This window comes from Dysidea avara, chromosome 4 (assembly GCF_963678975.1).
Source record: "Dysidea avara chromosome 4, odDysAvar1.4, whole genome shotgun sequence".
NCBI lineage: Eukaryota > Metazoa > Porifera > Demospongiae > Dictyoceratida > Dysideidae > Dysidea > Dysidea avara.
Window position 1 is genome coordinate 13,915,869 of NC_089275.1, and position 18,540 is coordinate 13,934,408.

Below are 18,540 nucleotides of genomic sequence, written 5' to 3' on the forward strand. Positions count from 1 at the left end.
CCAGTAATACCGAGAAACATTCTCACTTGTGTCTTATCAGTAGGGACTGGTAACACTCTCACTGCTCTTAGTTTGTCAGTTTCTGGTTTCACTATGCCTCCTCCCACAATGTGGCCAAGGTATATACAGTGTTCCATAGCATACTGACACTTGCTTGGTTTAGCTGTTAAGCCAGATTCTCTCAACCGTGACAAAATTGAGCGTAAATGTTCAAGGTGCTCTTCCCATGTTTCACTAAAAATCACTAGGTCATCTAAATAAGCAGCCGAAAATGATTGGATCCCATGTAGGAGACAGTCCATCATCCTTTGGAATGTTGCTGGGGCTCCCTGTAGGCCAAATGGCATCATTCTGAACTGAAAGAAACCAAAGGGTGAGTGAAAGGCTGTCTTATCACGATCTGATTCAGCCACTGGGATTTGCCAATACCCTCGTGTCAGGTCCATTGTTGAAATAAACTTTGCTTTTCCCAAACGGTCTAATAAGTCATCGATGCAAGGCATCGGGTAAGCATCAACTCTAGATACACTATTCAAACGACGGTAGTCAACACATAGCCTCAATGTGCTGTCTTTCTTTTTGACCAACACTAATGGAGCTGTCCACTGACTGGATGATGGTTCTATTATCCCACTTTCCAGTATCTGATCCAATTCAGCCTTCACTGAATCACGATAAGCATGTGGTACACGATAAGGAGGGCGGCGAATTGGACTACATTTTCCTGTATCAATAAAATGTTCCACTAGGGATGTTCTGCCGGGTTTGGATTGGAGCACATCAGTAAATTCCTCTAGCAGTTGCTGCAACTGGCTCTGTTGATTGCTCCGTAACTGTGACCCAATAGTTGGTTGTCCACTCTGTTGCTCAGTCCAGGCTGGTACTGTATCCTCCAGCATGTCATTATCTGATTCTCCTGACTGCTCCTCAACCCATAAACTGATCTCAGTGTTCTCTGTAAGGCAATGAAACAGTTTAAGCATGTTCACATGAAAAACTCGCCTCTTTCTCCTTCTGTCGTGCATGTCAATCAAGTAGTCCACTTCTCCAATACGTTTCACCACCTCATATGGGCCTTGCCACTGAGCTAACAACTTACTAGTAGAGGTGGGGAGTAGAACTAACACTTGGTCTCCTGGCTGAAATTCTCTGTGTCTTGCATTCTTATCATACCAGTACTTCTGGTCCATCTGAGCCTTTGTCAGATTCTGCTCTACTAATTTTGACATCTGTTGTAACTTTTCTCTAATGTCTAGGATGTATGACACCACACTAACACCTTGGGACTCTGCTGCTTGCCAGGACTCTTTTAATACTGACAGTGGTCCTCTGACACTCCGTCCATATAACAGTTCAAATGGTGAGAACCCTGTAGATGCTTGGGGAACTTCTCTGTAAGCAAAAAGAACATATGGCAGTAACTTGTCCCAATCTTTACCTTCCTTATCAATAACTTTCCTTAACATCAGCTTGAGGGTTTGGTTGAATCGTTCTACCAGCCCATCAGTTTGTGGGTGGTATGGACTAGTTCGTATTCCCTGCACCCTCAACAGTCTGTAGAGTTCCATTAGGAGTTTAGATGTGAAGTTGCTACCTTGGTCTGTCAAGATGCTCTGAGGAATGCCAACACGAGCAAACAACTTAATCAGTTCTTCAGCAATGTTCTCAGCATCTATACTCCGAACTGGTATGGCCTCCGGATAACGTGTGGCATAGTCACATATCACTAACACATAGCGATTTCCACTGCGGCTTCTGGGTAATGGACCAACTATGTCCATGGCTATTTTCTGGAATGGAGTTGCAACAATTGGTAGTGGCACTAGAGGAGTTTTGGGAACTTTCTTGTGACCAGACTTCTGGCACTGTGGACAACAACGACAAAACTCCTCCACATCTTTGCATAAGGTTGGCCAAAAAAATTGCTGTGCCACTCTCTGTCTAGTTTTGTCCTTCCCCAGATGGCCAGCCAACAGAATATTGTGAGCCAGTTCTAACACTTTTGAATGACATTGTACAGGTAAGACTAATTGTTCTATCACAAGTTCTGGTGCTTTCTTGGATGGCTTCCACTGGTGGTATAGCAGCCCATCATTCCAATAGAAATCACCTACAGAGAGAGAATCAGGGTTAGTTGCAAACTTACGTGCTCCAGCCAAAGTAGTATCTTCTCGCTGTAGTCTCCTCAACTCATCTGTAGATACACTCAGTGGGGGTGTTGGTGCCTGCTGTGCTAATGTCTGATGATGTTGACAGTCTGCACGCTTCTGGCTTCTGGTCTTCTTAGGTTTATCTCTGGTTAACAAAAATAGTTCTTCATCAAATTCACTGCCAACAAGAGGCACACTTGGCTTCACCCCACACTGTTGTTCTCTCTCTTCCATAGCCACATCTTCTTGTGTTTGTCTGAGAGACTGAGCCCTAGTCACTACCATTAAACTCTGTTCTGAAGTATATGGCCGGACATCAGCTATACCCAACAATTTGTCCAACTCTGGCACATCGGTGCCTAACAATACTGGCACTGGGAGTGTTTTGGATACTGCTGCTTCCACACTCAGTAGTAGTCCGTCTACCTCCATCTCCAGTTTAGCCACTGGATACAGTACGGTGTCACCATGGGCACATCTAATGGTGATAGCATCTCCTTTAAGGTACTGTCCTTCATGGACCAGGTCCTCTCTCACCATGGTTCTGCTACAACCTGTATCTAACACAATGTTATCAACAGTAATGTCACCAATTTGGCCACTCCGACACACAGAGGAAGCCTTACTAACTGATAATTGCTGCTGCTCACCCCTACAGAACATATTTGCCTTTGTCGGATTTGCCGGACAAGTGGTTGCAATGTGGCCTCTTTCTCCACAATTGTAGCACTTCACATGGCTTAGTTCTGTAGACTTCCCCTTAGAGTCAGCTGCACTAATGCCACTCTTACTCTTTGGTTCCTTAGATACGTCCATTCTCACCACAGAATTGGCTTCTGTCTTATTATTCTCACTTCTGTTCCCCGGACAGTCTTTAGCAAAGTGTCCTGTCCGATCACAACTATAGCATCGCCTCTGATTAACAACAGACAGCTTGCGATCACTACCTCCTACAGCACCTACTGTTTGCCTGGTCTGTACATATTCATCAGCAAGTTCACCAGCTTCCTGGCAGGTTTTTGGCTTCTTATCTCGCACCCATGCCCGCATGTCCGGTGGTAGAGCTTCCAGCAGCTGTTCGAGGCCAACCATCTCCTTCATTTGAGCCATTGTAGTATATTCTCGAAGCCACTTGTTCTGTAAGTCCATCAATCTTATAGACAGTTCACGGAAAGACTCTTGACGGCCTCGAGTAGCAGTACAAAATCGTCAGCGATAAGCTTCTGTATTAATGTCATATCGAGCTAAGATAGCTGCCTTAACTGCACTGTAATCTCCCACATCAGCTGGCGAAACAGCTGCATACGCCAGTTGAGCTTTACCAGTTAGTTGTGGGGCGAGGTGAATTGCCCATCGGTTTTCTGGGATCTCGTGAGCTTGCATGACGCGTTCAAAAGTCACTAAGTACGCTTCAATGTCATCCTTAGCTGAGAGGGGCACAAGCTTAACTTCTAATGAATTGCGGGGTGGTGGGGCTTTCTCTTTACTTGTTGCCACGTCCATTAGGGCTTGCATGTGGTCCCGCATCTGTTGCATCTGTGCTGTAACAAGTTTCTCCCGTAGTTCCATTTCAGCTTAGCAGAGTTTTCTCTCAGTAACAATCTCTTCCTCGCGAGAAGCACGCTCTTCTACTAACATTCGAACCATGTCTTCTAGGGCTGTAGTGTTTGACATCTTGGCGGCTGGTTTCCGGCGTGGCTTTGGCATACAGTCACGAAAGTAGCTAGCTGGGTAGCTAAAGAAACACTCCTGTCACCAAATGTCACAGCGGGGCTAACTCTGTCACGCTGGACTTTACTCGTAAATAGTTCACTGAGCTTTGACTAACAAAAACTAAACTTTTATTCATTGATTCAAAGTATTTATAGGTACAAAACTATGCACAAAATTCTATCCTATATTACAAAGCATGCATGCAGAAAAACAAACAAAAATTCCTAACCTTACAGTACACAACAACAAAATCAAAATTCCTAAAGCAGCATTACAACACCTACAAAATGTGCCTACTCTACAAGTTATGCAACTACAAAAATCACCACTACAAAAATCACACTAACAAATAAAACAGTTCAATCTCTTACACTAACATCAAGAGATTCTAGCCCTCGTCGTAACTTGATCAAAACTACAAACAGCTGCTCGGCCACTGGCAATGACGAAAACCCTTTTCTTCGTGAACTCGACACTTCCGCTGAAACAGCTTCATCCAGCTTGGCAGTTTCACTTCCTTGCCAAGGTTGTAAATGTAGAGCTTTGGGTTCAATGTAGTTTACAAAGGCTACAAAACTGTTGTAAGTTGGCATTCCCATATAAAATCGAGTCAGTTTATCATTTCCCTTCAGTATTGTTGACACACTGAATTCAGGCCTTTGATGTAACAATGTTTCTAGCAGGTTGATCCACTGTTCAACTGTGTTCCAAGTTACTTCTGTCTGGCACTCTATAAGAAGTAATATAACAATAAATAAAACAAAGCATTATTTACAATTCAAGTTCAAAAAACTAAGGATTGTCTAAAGCTGTTAATAGTTTCAAGTAGTCTCACGTAGCCAGACCTTTTTTCCGTGCAGGGGCTTATCGATTCCATTTAAAGTGCCAGCTTGCAAAAGGGCCTGGGAGATTTGGAGTAGTAAATCTGTAGGGTGTTAATGAAACAAGTGGTTGCAGTGCATGATACAATGTCACAATATATATTTTATAGCTATAACACGCTTACAAGGGACATGACAAATATATATGCATGAGCGCTGCAGGCGCGAGTGCTTATATTTTTGTCATATCCCGAGTAATCGTGTTATAACTGTTATATTCTACACCCCAGTAGATGAAACGATTATAGATGGCAAGGTATAGTGAAACAGCACCTGTTGAGTAGACATCCTTGATGGATCAGACATTTTAGATTCAACGGTGCCACGCCCATCTACTCACGATTAGTGAAGGAGACAAGAGTTAGTGAAGGAGACAAGAGTTAATTGAAAATCCTCCTTACTCAGGTGAGTGATTCTAGGCTCTTGTCAGTATTAGAGGCTTGAAATCCTTGATGGATCAGGCGTTTTATATTATAGACTCTATGGCGGTGCCACGCCCACCTACACGCGATTATTGAAGTTAGTGAAGGAGAAAAGAGTTATCAAAAATTGCTCAGGTGAATAATTGTTGGTTGATTTAGGTGCTTGTTATTAGATAAGGATTTCACGGAATGTGTGAAGTTACACCATATATGGTAAGCGTAGCCATGCACAAAGCGTGGGATATCAGTTATATACCACAGTTTGCCTGGTATATCAGTTATATACCACAGTGCGACGCTTTTGATCTCAATCACAGGTGTGGTATATATATATGCAGTCTCCGTTGAGTTCGATTCAAAACTAAATTGGAGTCTGCATATAATTATTGTGACATTGTATTGCGACATGAAGAATATAACCATTTAACCATGTAACACCCTACAGACTTGTAGGGTGCTAAAACAAGTTTGCTATTCCAAATCTCCCAGAATCTTTTGCGAGCAGCAGCTTATTGGAATCAATAAGCCCCTGTGTGGAAAAGGTCTGGCTACGTGAGACTAAGTTCCAATTTCAAACACATAATAAGTACAAGTACATAAGAGTATTTAGGCGCAAGCGTGCAATCATTATTACAGTGAAATCTAGTCACCTTGGAAGTAAATATTTCCTAGCTGGTGCCAGACTGAATTAGGCAGAAAACACTATTGGGTGCAGATGAGTTGAAATTACCCAGTTAGCTAGGAATTACTGTACTGAACTAACAACTACCATACGTACCTATTTCTGCTGGGATACAACAATCTGTGGCAATATCGTGCTTTGGTTGTAACAATTCTGGCTGCAAATCTATCAGTAAACTCGTGTCGTCTACAAGTTCTGCTACCTTGAGTTCTGCCCCAATGATACAGTCTTCCATCAGTGGTTCTTCCCTTGATTGTTCACTGTTCTCTACTTGACGAGTGTATGGGCCAGTGTACATGTAGTCGTTGTTAAAACCACGAATGCTTCGACGATTCTTCTCCTCCACTCTTCTAAGCTCCAGTGCGTCTCTCTCTTCTTTCCTTCTCCTCTCCATCTGTGATTTGGCTCGATGGCTAGCACGTTCAAAACGAGACAGGGCGGCATTACATTCAGCAGTTCGCGGCTTCTTCGCTTTAATAGATGGTACGTAGTCAGGGTTAGTATACACGTTAGACTTTTTGCCCGTTATGAAATGTTCTGAACAAACCTGGGCTCCTTTACTCGGCTTCCAAGCTGAACCATCGCTGTTCTTCCTTGAAACAAAGGCAATCCACTTTCGACGACGCTCTTCCTCTTCTTTTCTTTTTGGAAACCGATAAAAACCGATAAGGCTTTACTTAGACTTGCGGTTATTATAACCTACAACCACACAAGTGGTTGGCATAGTTGCCTACCAATGTAACGCATTTCCGGATTTTACTAAGTTAGTCCGTTACACTGGAAAAACGTCTATAGAGTATGTCTAAAAGGTCATAATATTATTCAGAGAATTAAGAGACTTTGCTATGTGTACAAATGTTGAAGTTGTTTTGTTGTTCACACATAACATATACTTGGTTATTTGAATGATCTAAATATGGTGTGTTATAATTGATGGAGTCATATCATGTTACTTGTATATTATTACAGAAGGGAAGGACTGTTTTACATCATGCTGCTTGGTTGAGACAAGTTCAAGCAATAGAAACACTGATCAGATTAGGAGCAGATATGAATGCACTTGATAACGTTAGTTAGTATGTGTGTGGTGAAATAAGGTGAAGTGTTAGTGTTACTAGTAAGAAACACAATTCAATATAGTAAGACACAACTATCCTACCAGTGTGTTGGTGTGTAGTGTAGTAAAGGTATGGTGTGGTGTGAAGGATCATGTGATCCATACACTAGTTTATATTACACTATAGTCAGTTCATGTTCACCTAGTCCCTTATTTCCCCCTAAATATAACTCTTGTTAAATGGGCCAGCTGTTAAATCATTTAGGATTGATGTAAAGCCATTTAAATGTCAGAAACGTTTGTCAGTAAAGTGCTTTGATGTATATGAACAAGAACAAGTGAGTGATCAGACTTTATAAATATTTCATACATGTAGGAGAATTTAGGTGTGTGCACAAGAGTGAGAATACACCTTTGTCCAATACAAAACTATTGATAGTGAACACAATCAACACATGTACATGTTCACCTCTTTGATGTTACTAGTTTTAGTGGGTGCCAGGTGTGTTGGAGTAGTACTGTTTATTGCATTGCCAAAATGTTTGATAACTGTTTTACGTATATATATAGTAGGTAAAGACACACAGGACACAAAATACTGTATAGCTTACATAAGTAATATTTTGTACATTTTGAAGATACAAAGATGGTGTGTTGTTATTGATGAAATGATATCATGTGACTTGTAGCTTCATTGATTGTAGGCATGAGGTTCAATACCTTGGGTATGAGAGTGTTGAGATGTGTACTGGTAATGAACCTTATCATGTTTTGAATACATAATTAATACTCATACAAGGTGTTTTCATGCTCTTTTACCTGTTCATTTTAAAATGCTACAAATGATGAGAATGAAAAGTGTGCATTGTGCACTAGTGAGAACCTCACCATACAATTCCATGTTGTTAGTTTAACGAAGTTTATGATAATATGCCAAAACCCTACAAAATCTGATCAAATTGCATAGATGTCTGGCCATAATGCAATTTGTCCAGACACAGTGTCTCATCAAAGCACAAGGAGGGACCCTGAGGGAGCCTAAACACTAAGCTACATATGTAGCATGTCTGTTGATTGTATGAACAACAATAGTCACTTGGTTGTTTGGAGATAGTATACATTCTTACAACCCAAGTGAGTGACCACAAATTTACAATTGCCAAACCTCTGGTGTAATGTAATCACAATACAGCTGCATCAAGGCATGTGACATAAATCCAGTATAACTGTTATGCAATAAAATTATAGTGAACACAGTAGACATCTCCGTGTTATGTCAATGTAGGCAACTGTCCGGCCAATTCTGGTTTGTAAGGACATTGTGGCAGGAAACAGAAATTTCTTATCTTAAGCTGTGGTATAATCTGCTAAAAAATATCTGATTACTACTGTCGCTCTTCAAACACTTATTGAATTGGTCTAGTGACATTATGACTAATTATCATTTCTATGGAATGTAGGGGTGTGTGCAGTATAGCTGTGGCAACAGCCATTTTTCCATAGATACTTAATATTTTATTATGCTACTGCTGGGACTATACATATAGCACAGCTGGCACAAGTGACAGGTTATTATACTCATTAGTCACTGCTATTGTTCCTTAGCAACAGTGGCTCTTCATTACCAAACAAAGATAAAACCCACTAATACATTCATTTATACTGATTGCTTGCACACATAACATTTATACTAATTGTGTAGTGTAGTAGAGGTGTAGTGTGGTGTAAAGGATGATTTGACTCATACACTAGTTTATACTACACTATGGTGTGAGTGTATGTACACCTAGTCTCTAAATAGTTACATGAGCCAGCTGCCAAACCTTTTAGGAGTGCTGAAAAACTTTTTAAGTTTGTCAATAAAGTGCTTTGATATGAGTACAAACAAGTGAGTGATGATTGAAGCTTTATAAAATATCCTATACATTTAGTATGGACAACTCAGGTGTGCAAAACTATTGATAGTGAACACATGTACATGTTCACCTCTTGATATTATTGGTTTTGGTGGGTGTCAGGAGTGTTGCAGTATTGTCGTTTATTGTATTTGCAAATTGCTTAAATAAATGTTTAATGTGTTGGGCAAAGCAATAAATAATTGACACACATATCTTAAAAACAGTTATGCACATATTGTTATATACAATCCTGTAAAAATGTTTTTCTATACATTGCTGGTTTATTTATTTATTTATTTATTAATGCTTTACAGCACAAGTGCTGAAGGTCTGTACGACACCTGGTCCTGTTATAACTATTACCATTTTAATTTTGTTAATGCAGCACTTTCAATAGCAGCTACACTTGAGTAGTGCCACAATTGATATTAAAATTATGAGCTTAAATGTTGTTTTTGAGTATCAAGTAGTGGTCGAGTTTGAATAGCTACCACACTAAATGCCACGGTGTTTAATAACCACATCTACATAGTATATATATATATATATATATATATATTATTTAGAAAATTAAGAAACTTTTCTATGTGTACAAATGTTGAAGTTGTTTTGTTGTTCACATATTATACTTGGTTATTTGAATGATCCAAAGATGTTGTGTTATAGCTGATGAAGTCATATCATGTTACTTGTATATTATTATTACAGTTCAGAAGTACTGTTTTGCATGTGGCTGCTAGCAAAGGACATGTTCAAACAATAAAAACATTGATCAGATTAGGGGCAAATGTGAATGCACTTGATATGGTTGTGTGTGATGAAATAAGTTGAAGTGTTAGTGTTACTAGTAAGAAACACAATTCAATGTAGTAAGACACAACTATCCTACCAGTGTGTTAGTGTGTAGTTTAGTAGAGGTGTTGTGTGGTATGAAGGATCATGTGATCCATACACTAGTTTATACTACACTACAGTCATGTTCACCCAGCCCCTAAATAACTTTAATTGTTACATGGGGGGTTAAGTAGGGCTACTATTGAAGTGCTGCATTAACAAAATAAATATGGTAATAGTTTATAAACCAGCAATGTATTGAAAAGAAATTTACAGGATTGCAAAATTATGTATAACCATATACAAAATATGTCAATAATTTGTGGCTTTGCCCAGCACATTGAACATTTATTTAAGCAATTTGCTAATACAATAAACAGCAATACTGCAGCACTCCTGACACCCACCAAAACCAATAATATCAAAGAGAGTGAACATGTATGTGTGTTCACTATCAATAGTTTTGCACACCTGAGTTGTCCATACTAAATGTATACGATATTTTTATAAAGACTCACTGCCAAATTTGTAGAGGCTCCAATCTACTGTTTCTAAGCTGCTATAACTTACACACCATACCATATAATCCTATAAAACTATCTATCAATTTACTCGCTATAGAACAATGAATTAGATTATGAAGTTGTTGTTTACACAAGAGCAACCACAAATCCATTATATAACTTTAAAGTATGAAAATTGAACTAAGTGAAACCAAACAGGAAATTTCACTAATTTACAGGCTAGCACTATTTATAATAATACAATAAATATCACTAACCTGTTTATAATTGAAGCGATTATCACTAAGTCAGGTTTTCCAGCATTTGAGCAAGTGCGCATGGGCATACAAGCACGGTGTCACTGTTTTGAGGCATACAAAAGTAGCAACACGCCACTCCAACCTATATAATCCCTCTCCTTACTGTTTCTCTTTATTAGCAGTGCTATTATCACGTCGAAGAATCGTCTACAATGCTTGTTATTGACATTCCAAAAGTATGCGATTGCATCATCTAACCGCGCAATAGTGTGCGAGAGACCGGTTATCCTTGTTCCCATTCACTTAAGGGCATGCCTACTACAGGATAAGCGCAGGAGCTACTTAAATGCTCAACTGAAGTTTCAGAGCATTTAGAATGTGATGCTACGGGCGTTTATAATCGAAACCGCCGGTGAGAAGATTAAGTAGTGCCAAAATTGATATTAAAATTACTGTACGAGCTTAAAGATTATTTTGAGTATTGAGTATACGTAGTGGTCAAGTTTAAATAGTTACCACACTAAATGCCATGGTGTGTAACCACATCTATATAGAGTATGTCTAAAAGGTCATAATATTATTCAGAGAATTAAGAGACTTTGCTATGTGTACAAATGTTGAAGTTGTTTTGTTGTTCACACATAACATATACTTGGCTATTTGAATGATCCAAATATGGTGTGTTATAATTGATGAAGTCATATCATGTTACTTGTATATTATTACAGTTGGGAAGGACTACTTTACATCGTGCTGCTTGGTCGGGACAAGTTCAAGCAATAGAAACATTGATCAGTTCAGGAGCAGATGTGAATGCACTTAGTGAGGTTAGTTAGTATGTGTGTGATGAAATAAGGTGAAGTGTTAGTGTTACTAATAAGAAACACAATTCAATATAGTAAGACACAACAATCCTACCAGTGTGTTAGTGTGTAGTGTAATAAAGGTGTGGTGTGGTATGAAGGATCATGTGATCCATACACTAGTTTATACTACACTACAGTACAGTCATGCTCACCCAGCCCCTAAATAACTTTAATTGTTGCATGGGCTAGCTACCAAACTATTTAGGAATGCTTAAAAGCCCTCTAAGTTCAATAAAGTGCTTTGTATGGGTAAGAACTAGCGAGTGATGTGATTGAGGCTTTATAAAAATATCATATACATTTAGTATGGACAACTCAGGTGTGCAAAACTATTGATAGTGAACACACGTACATGTTTACCTCTTTTATATTATTGGTTTGGTGGGTCTCAGGAGTGTTGCAGTATTGCTGTTTATTGTATTAGCAAATTGCTTAAAGAAATGTTCAATGTGCTGGACAAAGTCACAAATTATTGACATATTTTGTATATGGTTATACATATTTTGCAATCCTGTAAAATTTTCTTTTCGATACATTGCTGGTTTATAAACTATTACCATATTTATTTTGTTAATGCAGCACTTCAATAGTAGCCTTACTTAACCCACTCACTGCCAAATTTGTAGAGGCTCCAATCTACTGTTTCTAAACTGCTATAACTTAAACATCATACCATATAATTCTATAAAACTATATATAAATTTACCCGCTATAGAACAGGGAATTAGATTATGAAGTTGTTGTTTACACAAGAGCAACCACAAATCCATTATATAACTTTAAAGTACGAAAAGTGATCTGAGTGAAACCAAACGTGAAATTTCACTACTTTACAGGCTAGCACTGTTTATAAGAATACAATAAATATCACTAACCAGTTTACAATTGAAGCAATTATCTCTAAATCTGGTTTTCCAGCATGTGAGTAAGTGCACATGGCCATACAAGCGCGAGGTCACTGTTTCGAGGCATACAAAAGTGGCTACACGCCACTCCAACCTATATAATCCCGCTCCTTACTGTTTCTCTTTATTAGTAGTGCCATTATCACACTGAAGAATCATCTACAGTGCTTGGTATTGACATTCCGAAAGTATGCGATTGCATCATCTAACCGCGCAATAGTGCGCACGAGACCGGTTATCCCTGTTCCCGTTCACTTAAGGGCGTACCCACTACAGGATAAGCGCAGCGGCTACTAAAACGCTTGACTGAAGTTACAGAGCGTTTAGAATGTGATGCTACAGGCATTTATAATCGAAACCGCCATATGGCGGTTGTGGCAGTGAGAGGGTTAAGTAGTGCCACAATTGATATTAAAATTATGAGCTTAAACATTATTTTGAGTAGTAAGTAGTGGTCAAGTTTGAATAGTTACCACACTAAATGCTTTGGTATTTAATGACATCTATATAGTATGTCTAAAAGGTAGAGGTGTGTGATTATCTAGATATATCCGATTATCGAGATATCGTGAGATTTATCGAGATAAGGATGACAGGTATATTTACCTAGATAATAGTAAACTTCTGTAAATCACTTACATATCAAAGAATATCTGATGGTGTAGACACCTCCTGGGGGCTCCAACTCTCGTACCACTTGGAAACATTGTTAAAACTAACATTTTTCACTTTTTTGTAGTTTTCAAATTACAATTTGCTTACTTAACTGGTTAAAATATTGACAGTAAACTACAACAAATATTTTTTTCGATTATCGAGATATGTTAGATAATCGAGATACGTTTAAAATAAATATCGAGATATATCTAAATTTGTCATCTAAAGTTGTCATCATACACCTCTACTAAAAGGTCATAATATTATTCAGGGAATTAAGAGACTTTGCTATGTGTACAAATGTTGAAGTTGTTTTGTTGTTCACACATAACATATACTTGGTTATTTGAATGATCCAAATATGGTGTGTTATAATTGATGAAGTCATATCATGTACTTGTATATTATTACAGTGGAGAAGGACTGCTTTACATGATGCTGCTATGATGGGACAAGTTCAAGCAATAGAAACATTGATCAGATTAGGAGCAGATGTGAATGCACTTGATCAGGTTAGTTGGTATGTGTGTGATGAAATGAATTGAAGTGTTAGTGTTACTAGTAAGAAACACAATTCAATGTAGTAAGACACAACTATCCTACCAGTGTGTTAGTGTGTAGTGTAATAGATGTGTGGTGTGTGTGAAGGATCATGTGATCCATACACTAGTTTATACTACACTATAGTCGGTTCATGTTCACCTAGTCCCTTATTTCCCCCTAAATATAACTCTTGTTACATGGGCCAGCTGTTAAATCATTTAGGATTGATGTAAAGCCATTTAAATGTCAGAAATGTTTGTTAATAAAGTGCTTTGATATATATAAACAAGAAGAAGTGAGTGATCAGACTTTATAAACATCTCATACATTTAGGAGAATTTAGGTGTGTGCACAAGAGTGAGAATACACCTTTGTTCAATACAAAACTATTGATAGTGAACACAATCAACACATGTACATGTTCACCTCTTTGATGTTACTAGTTGTAGTGGGTGCCAGGTGTGTTGGAGTAGTACTGTTTATTGCATTGGCAAAATGCTTGATAACTGTTTGATGTATATATATAGTAGGTAAAGACACACAGGACACAAAATACTGTATAGCTTACATAAGCAATATTTTGTACATTTTGAAAATACAAAGATGGTGTGTTGTTATTGATGAAATGATATCATGTGACTTGTAGCTTCATTGATTGTAGGCATGAGGTTCAATACCTTGGGTATGAGAGTGTTGAGATGTGTACTGGTAATGAACCTTATCATGTTTTGAATACATAATTAATACTCATGCAATGTGTTTTCATGCTCTTCTACCTGTTCGTTTTAAAATGCTACAAATGATGAGAATGAAAAGTGTGCATTGTGCACTAGTGAGAACCTCACCATACAATTCCATGTTGTTAGTTTAACAAAGTTTATGATAATATGCCAAAATCAGACAAAATCTGATCAAATTGCCTAAGTATCTGACCATAATGCAATTTGTCCAGACACAGTGTCTCATCAAAGCACAAGGAGGGACCCTGAGGGAGCCTAAACACTAAGCTACATATGTAGCATGTCTGTTGATTGTATGAACAACAATAGTCACTTGGTTGCTAGGAGATAGTATACATTCTTACAACCCAAATGAGTGACTACAAATTCACCATTGCCAAACCTCTGGTGTAATGTAATCACAATACAGCTGCATCAAGGCATGTGACATAAATCCAGTATAACTGTTATGCTATAAAATTATAGTGAACACAGTAGACATCTCCATGTTCAGTCAATGTAGTCAACTGTCCGGCCAATTCTGGTTTGTAAGGACATTGTGGCAGGCAACAGAAATTTCTTATCTTAAGCTGTGGTATAATCTGCTAAAAAAGTTTGCTTATATCTGATTACTACTGTCGCTCTTCAAACACTTATTGAATAGGTATGGTGACATTATGACTAGTTATCATTGTAATGGAATGTAGGGATGTGTGCAGTATAGCTGTGGCAACAGTAATTTCCATAGATACTTAATATTTTATTATGCTACTGCTGGGACTATACATATAGCACAGCTGGCACAAGTGACAGGTTATTATACTCATTATTCACTGCTATTGTTCCTTAGCAACAGTGGCTCTTCATTACCAAACAAAGATAAAACCCACTAATACATGCATTTATACTGATTGCTCGCACACATAACATTTATACTAATTGTGTAGTATAGTAGAGGTGTAGTGTGGTGTAAAGGATGATGTGACTCATACACCAGGTTATACTACACTATGGTGTGAGTGCATGTACACCTAGTCCCTAAATAGTTACATGAGCCAGCTGCCAAACCTTTTAGGAGTTCTGAAAAACTCTTTAAGTTTGTCAATAAAGTGCTTTGATATGAGTATAAACAAGTGAGTGATAATTGAAGCTTTATCAAGACACACGGTAGTGTGTCGTGCGGCCCAAGAAGCCGGCGCGTAACACCCGTGAGTATATTGACAGGAAGAAAGAAAACGTAATTTTCGCACCTCCGTAGCTCTGTGCTTCCTTGATGAAACAAGACGATTTTTGCTGTGGACATGCCCTCCAACTGCAGCACTCCACATTCCACATTTGAGCGAAATCGCTTTGCGCGTTCCCGAGATATGCGACTTCAAAGATTTGCTCAGTTTCTTCATTTTTTTCTTCTTCTTATTTTTCTTTTTTCTTGTCGCACACTTACAAAAACTGCTATAAAACTCGAACGCCATATCCGATTGCCTTGAAATTTGGCACACAGAAGGGGGATATAAAGGCGCATCTCGGTACCAACTTTGGCTGGAATACGATAAACAGGCAAAGAGTTATGAGCGATTATTCACGAAAAATAACACCAATATGTTGTCACGCCTACAGGGTAAACCGCGTATGGGAAGAAGCTGAAAATCGGTGGTGAATAGGTTAACTATTGAACCTCAAACCTTTTGTGGTTTGAATGAAATCGAGCTAAAAAACAGGAAGATACAACGAAAAAACCAACAGTATGTAACAATTATGCAATCGAGATTAGCTAATAAAAAAACGACTGCTTGCCACGCCTACCAGATAAACCGCTTGGGGTAATGCTTTGAAAATCGTTGTACAGATGGAGTAATCATCTTAGAGAGGCTCATCAATGGTGTAGAAGAATCAGACTTAAAGCCACGGAGTTATAACACGAAATCCAACTTGGTGTAGCAAGTGCGAGATCGAGATACTCTAATAGAGCAGTCATCCTAATAGAGCAGTCACCCTGAAGAGAATTCAAGAGATCAGCTAGAAATAAGAAACCTGTATAGAGATCAGCTACACACAAGTCACCCTGTAGAGAGATCAGCTAGAAGAAGTAACCTTGTAGGGAGTTCATGCAACTATGGAAAGAGATAGTTCAACTAGAAAAAATCCCCTTGTAGAGTTCAGCTACAAAGAAACCACCATGTAGAGAGTTCAGCTACAAACAAATCGCCCTGTGGAGAGATCAATAGAAGAAGTTACCTTGCACAGAGTTCAGCTACAAAGAAACCATCATGTAGAGAGTTCAGCTACAAACAAATCTCCCTGTAGAGAGATTAGCTAGAAGAAGTTACCTTGTAGAGAGTTCAGCTTCAAACAAATCACCCTGTAGAAAGATCAGCTAGAAGAGGTCACCTTGTAGAGAGTTCAGTTACAAAGAAACCACCATGTAGAAAGCTCAGCTACAAACTAGTGACCTTGTAGAGACATCAGCTAGAAGAAGTTACCTTGTAGAGAGTTCAGCTACAAAGAAACCATTCTTTAAAGAGCTCAGCTGCAAACAAATCACCTGTACAGAATTCAGCTACAAATAAATCACCCTGTAGAAAGATGAGCTAGAAAAAGTTACCTTGTAGAGAGTTCAGTTACAAAGAAACCACCATGTAGAGAATTCAGCTACAAACTAGTGACCCTGTAAAGACATCAGTTAGAAGAAGTTACCTTGAGAGAGTTCAGCTACAAAGAAACCATTATTTAAAGAGCTCAGCTGTAAACAAATCACCTATACAGAATTCAGCTACAAACAATCACCATGTAGAGAGATCAGCTAGAAGAAGTTAATTTGTAGAGAGTTCAGCTGCAAAGAAACCATCATTTAGAGAGTTCAGCTACAAACAAATCTCCCTGTAGAGAGATCAGCTAGAAGAAGTTACCTTGTAGAGAGTTCAGCTACAAACAAATCACCCTGTGTTAGATCAGCTAGAAGAAGTCACCTTGTAGAAAGTTCAGTTACAAAGAAACCACCATGTAGAGAGTTCAGCTACAAACTAGTCACCTTGTAGAGACATCAGCTAGAAAAGTTACCTTGTTGAGAGTTCAGCTACAAACAAACCATTCTGTTTAGAGCTCAGCTGCAAACAAATCACCTGTACAGAATTCAGCTACAAACAAATCACCCTGTAGAGAGGTCAGCTAGAAGAAATTACCTTGTACATAGTTCAGCTACAAAGAAACCACCAAGTAGAGAGTTCAGCTGCAAAGAAATCACCCTGTAGAAAATTCAGCCACAAACAAATTGCCCTGTAGAAAGATCAGTTAGAAGAAGTTACCTTTTAGAGAGTTCAGCTACGAAACCATTCTGTAAAGAGCTCAGCTGCAAACAAATCACCTGTACAGAATTCAGCTACAAACAAATCACCCTGTAGAGAGATCAGCTAGAAGAAGTTACCTTGTAGATCGTTCAGCTACAAACAAATCACCCTGTAGAGAGATCAGCTAGAAGAAGTTACCTTGTAGAGATTTCAGCTACAAAGAAACCACCATGTAGAGAGTTCAGCTGCAAAGAAATCACCCTGTAGAAAATGCAGCCACGAACAAATTGCCCTGTAGAAAGATCAGTTAGAAGAAGTTACCTTGTAGAGAGTTCAGTTACAAAGAAACCATTCTGTAAAGAGCTCAGCTGCAAACAAATCACCTGTACAGAATTCAGCTACAAACAAATCACCCTGTAGAGAGATCAGCTAGAAGAAATTACTTTGTAGAGAGTTCAGCTACAAAGAAACCACCATGTAGAGAGTTCAGCTGCAAAGAAATAACCCTGTATATAATTCTGCCACAAACAAATTGCCCTGTAGAAAGATCAGTTAGAAGAAGTTACCTTGTAGATAGTTCAGCTACAAACAGACCTCCCTGTAGAGAGATCAGCTAGAAGAAATTACCTTGTAGAGAGTTCAGCTACAAAGAAACCACCATGTAGAGAGTTCAGCTGCAAAGAAATCACCCTGTAGAGAGATCAGCTAGAAGACGTTACCTTGTAGATCGTTCAGCTACAAACAAATCACCCTGTAGAGAGATCAGCTAGAAGAAGTTACCTTGTAGAGAGTTCAGCTACAAAGAAACCACCATGTAGAGAGTTCAGCTGCAAAGAAATCACCCTGTAGAAAATGCAGCCACAAACAAATTGCCCTGTAGAAAGATCAGTTAGAAGAAGTTACCTTTTAGAGAGTTCAACTACAAAGAAACCACCCTGTAGAGAGATCAGCTAGAAGAAGTTACCTTGTAGATCGTTCAGCTACAAACAAATCACCCTGTAGAGAGATCAGCTAGAAGGAGTTACCTTGTAGAGAGTTCAGCTACAAAGAAACCACCCTGTAGAGAGATCAGCTAGAAGAAGTTACCTTGTACATAGTTCAGCTACAAACAAATCTCCCTGTAGAGAGATCAGCTAGAAGAAATTACCTTGTAGAGAGTTCAGCTA

General features: G+C 38.7%; 2 protein-coding genes across 4 annotated transcripts in view; one reads left to right on the forward strand and one right to left on the reverse strand.

The window, feature by feature from the left end:
• Positions 1-18,540, forward strand: part of LOC136253431 (uncharacterized) — a 55,919-nt gene that overhangs the window by 33,225 nt on the left and 4,154 nt on the right. For 2 of the 3 annotated variants that reach the window (XM_066046100.1, XM_066046101.1), the window contains exons 5-7: positions 6,818-6,916; positions 11,129-11,227; positions 13,242-13,340. In XM_066046100.1, coding sequence (XP_065902172.1) covers positions 6,818-6,916; positions 11,129-11,227; positions 13,242-13,340 — 297 coding nt within the window. Of the gene's footprint in view, positions 1-6,817; positions 6,917-11,128; positions 11,228-13,241; positions 13,341-13,814; positions 13,985-18,540 lie in introns of those variants that run through there. The other variant, XM_066046103.1, reaches the window with a different exon arrangement.
• On the reverse strand, positions 3,869-6,512 carry LOC136253432 (uncharacterized). The gene is made up of 2 exons (XM_066046104.1): positions 5,945-6,512; positions 3,869-4,593 (listed from the first exon to the last, which is right to left on the reverse strand). The coding sequence occupies exons 1-2, from the start codon at positions 6,240-6,242 to the stop codon at positions 4,223-4,225; spliced, it is 669 nt and encodes a 222-aa protein (XP_065902176.1). The 5' UTR covers positions 6,243-6,512; the 3' UTR covers positions 3,869-4,222.

Coding starts and splice junctions, on each gene's coding strand:
- LOC136253432 (XM_066046104.1), bottom strand. CDS start 6,242: ATGGAGAGGAGAAGGAAAGAAGAGAGAGACGCACTGGAGCTTAGAAGA. Junction 4,594..5,944: donor TTGTATCCCAGCAGAAATAG/GTACGTATGGTA, acceptor TACTTCTTATAG/AGTGCCAGACAGAAGTAACT.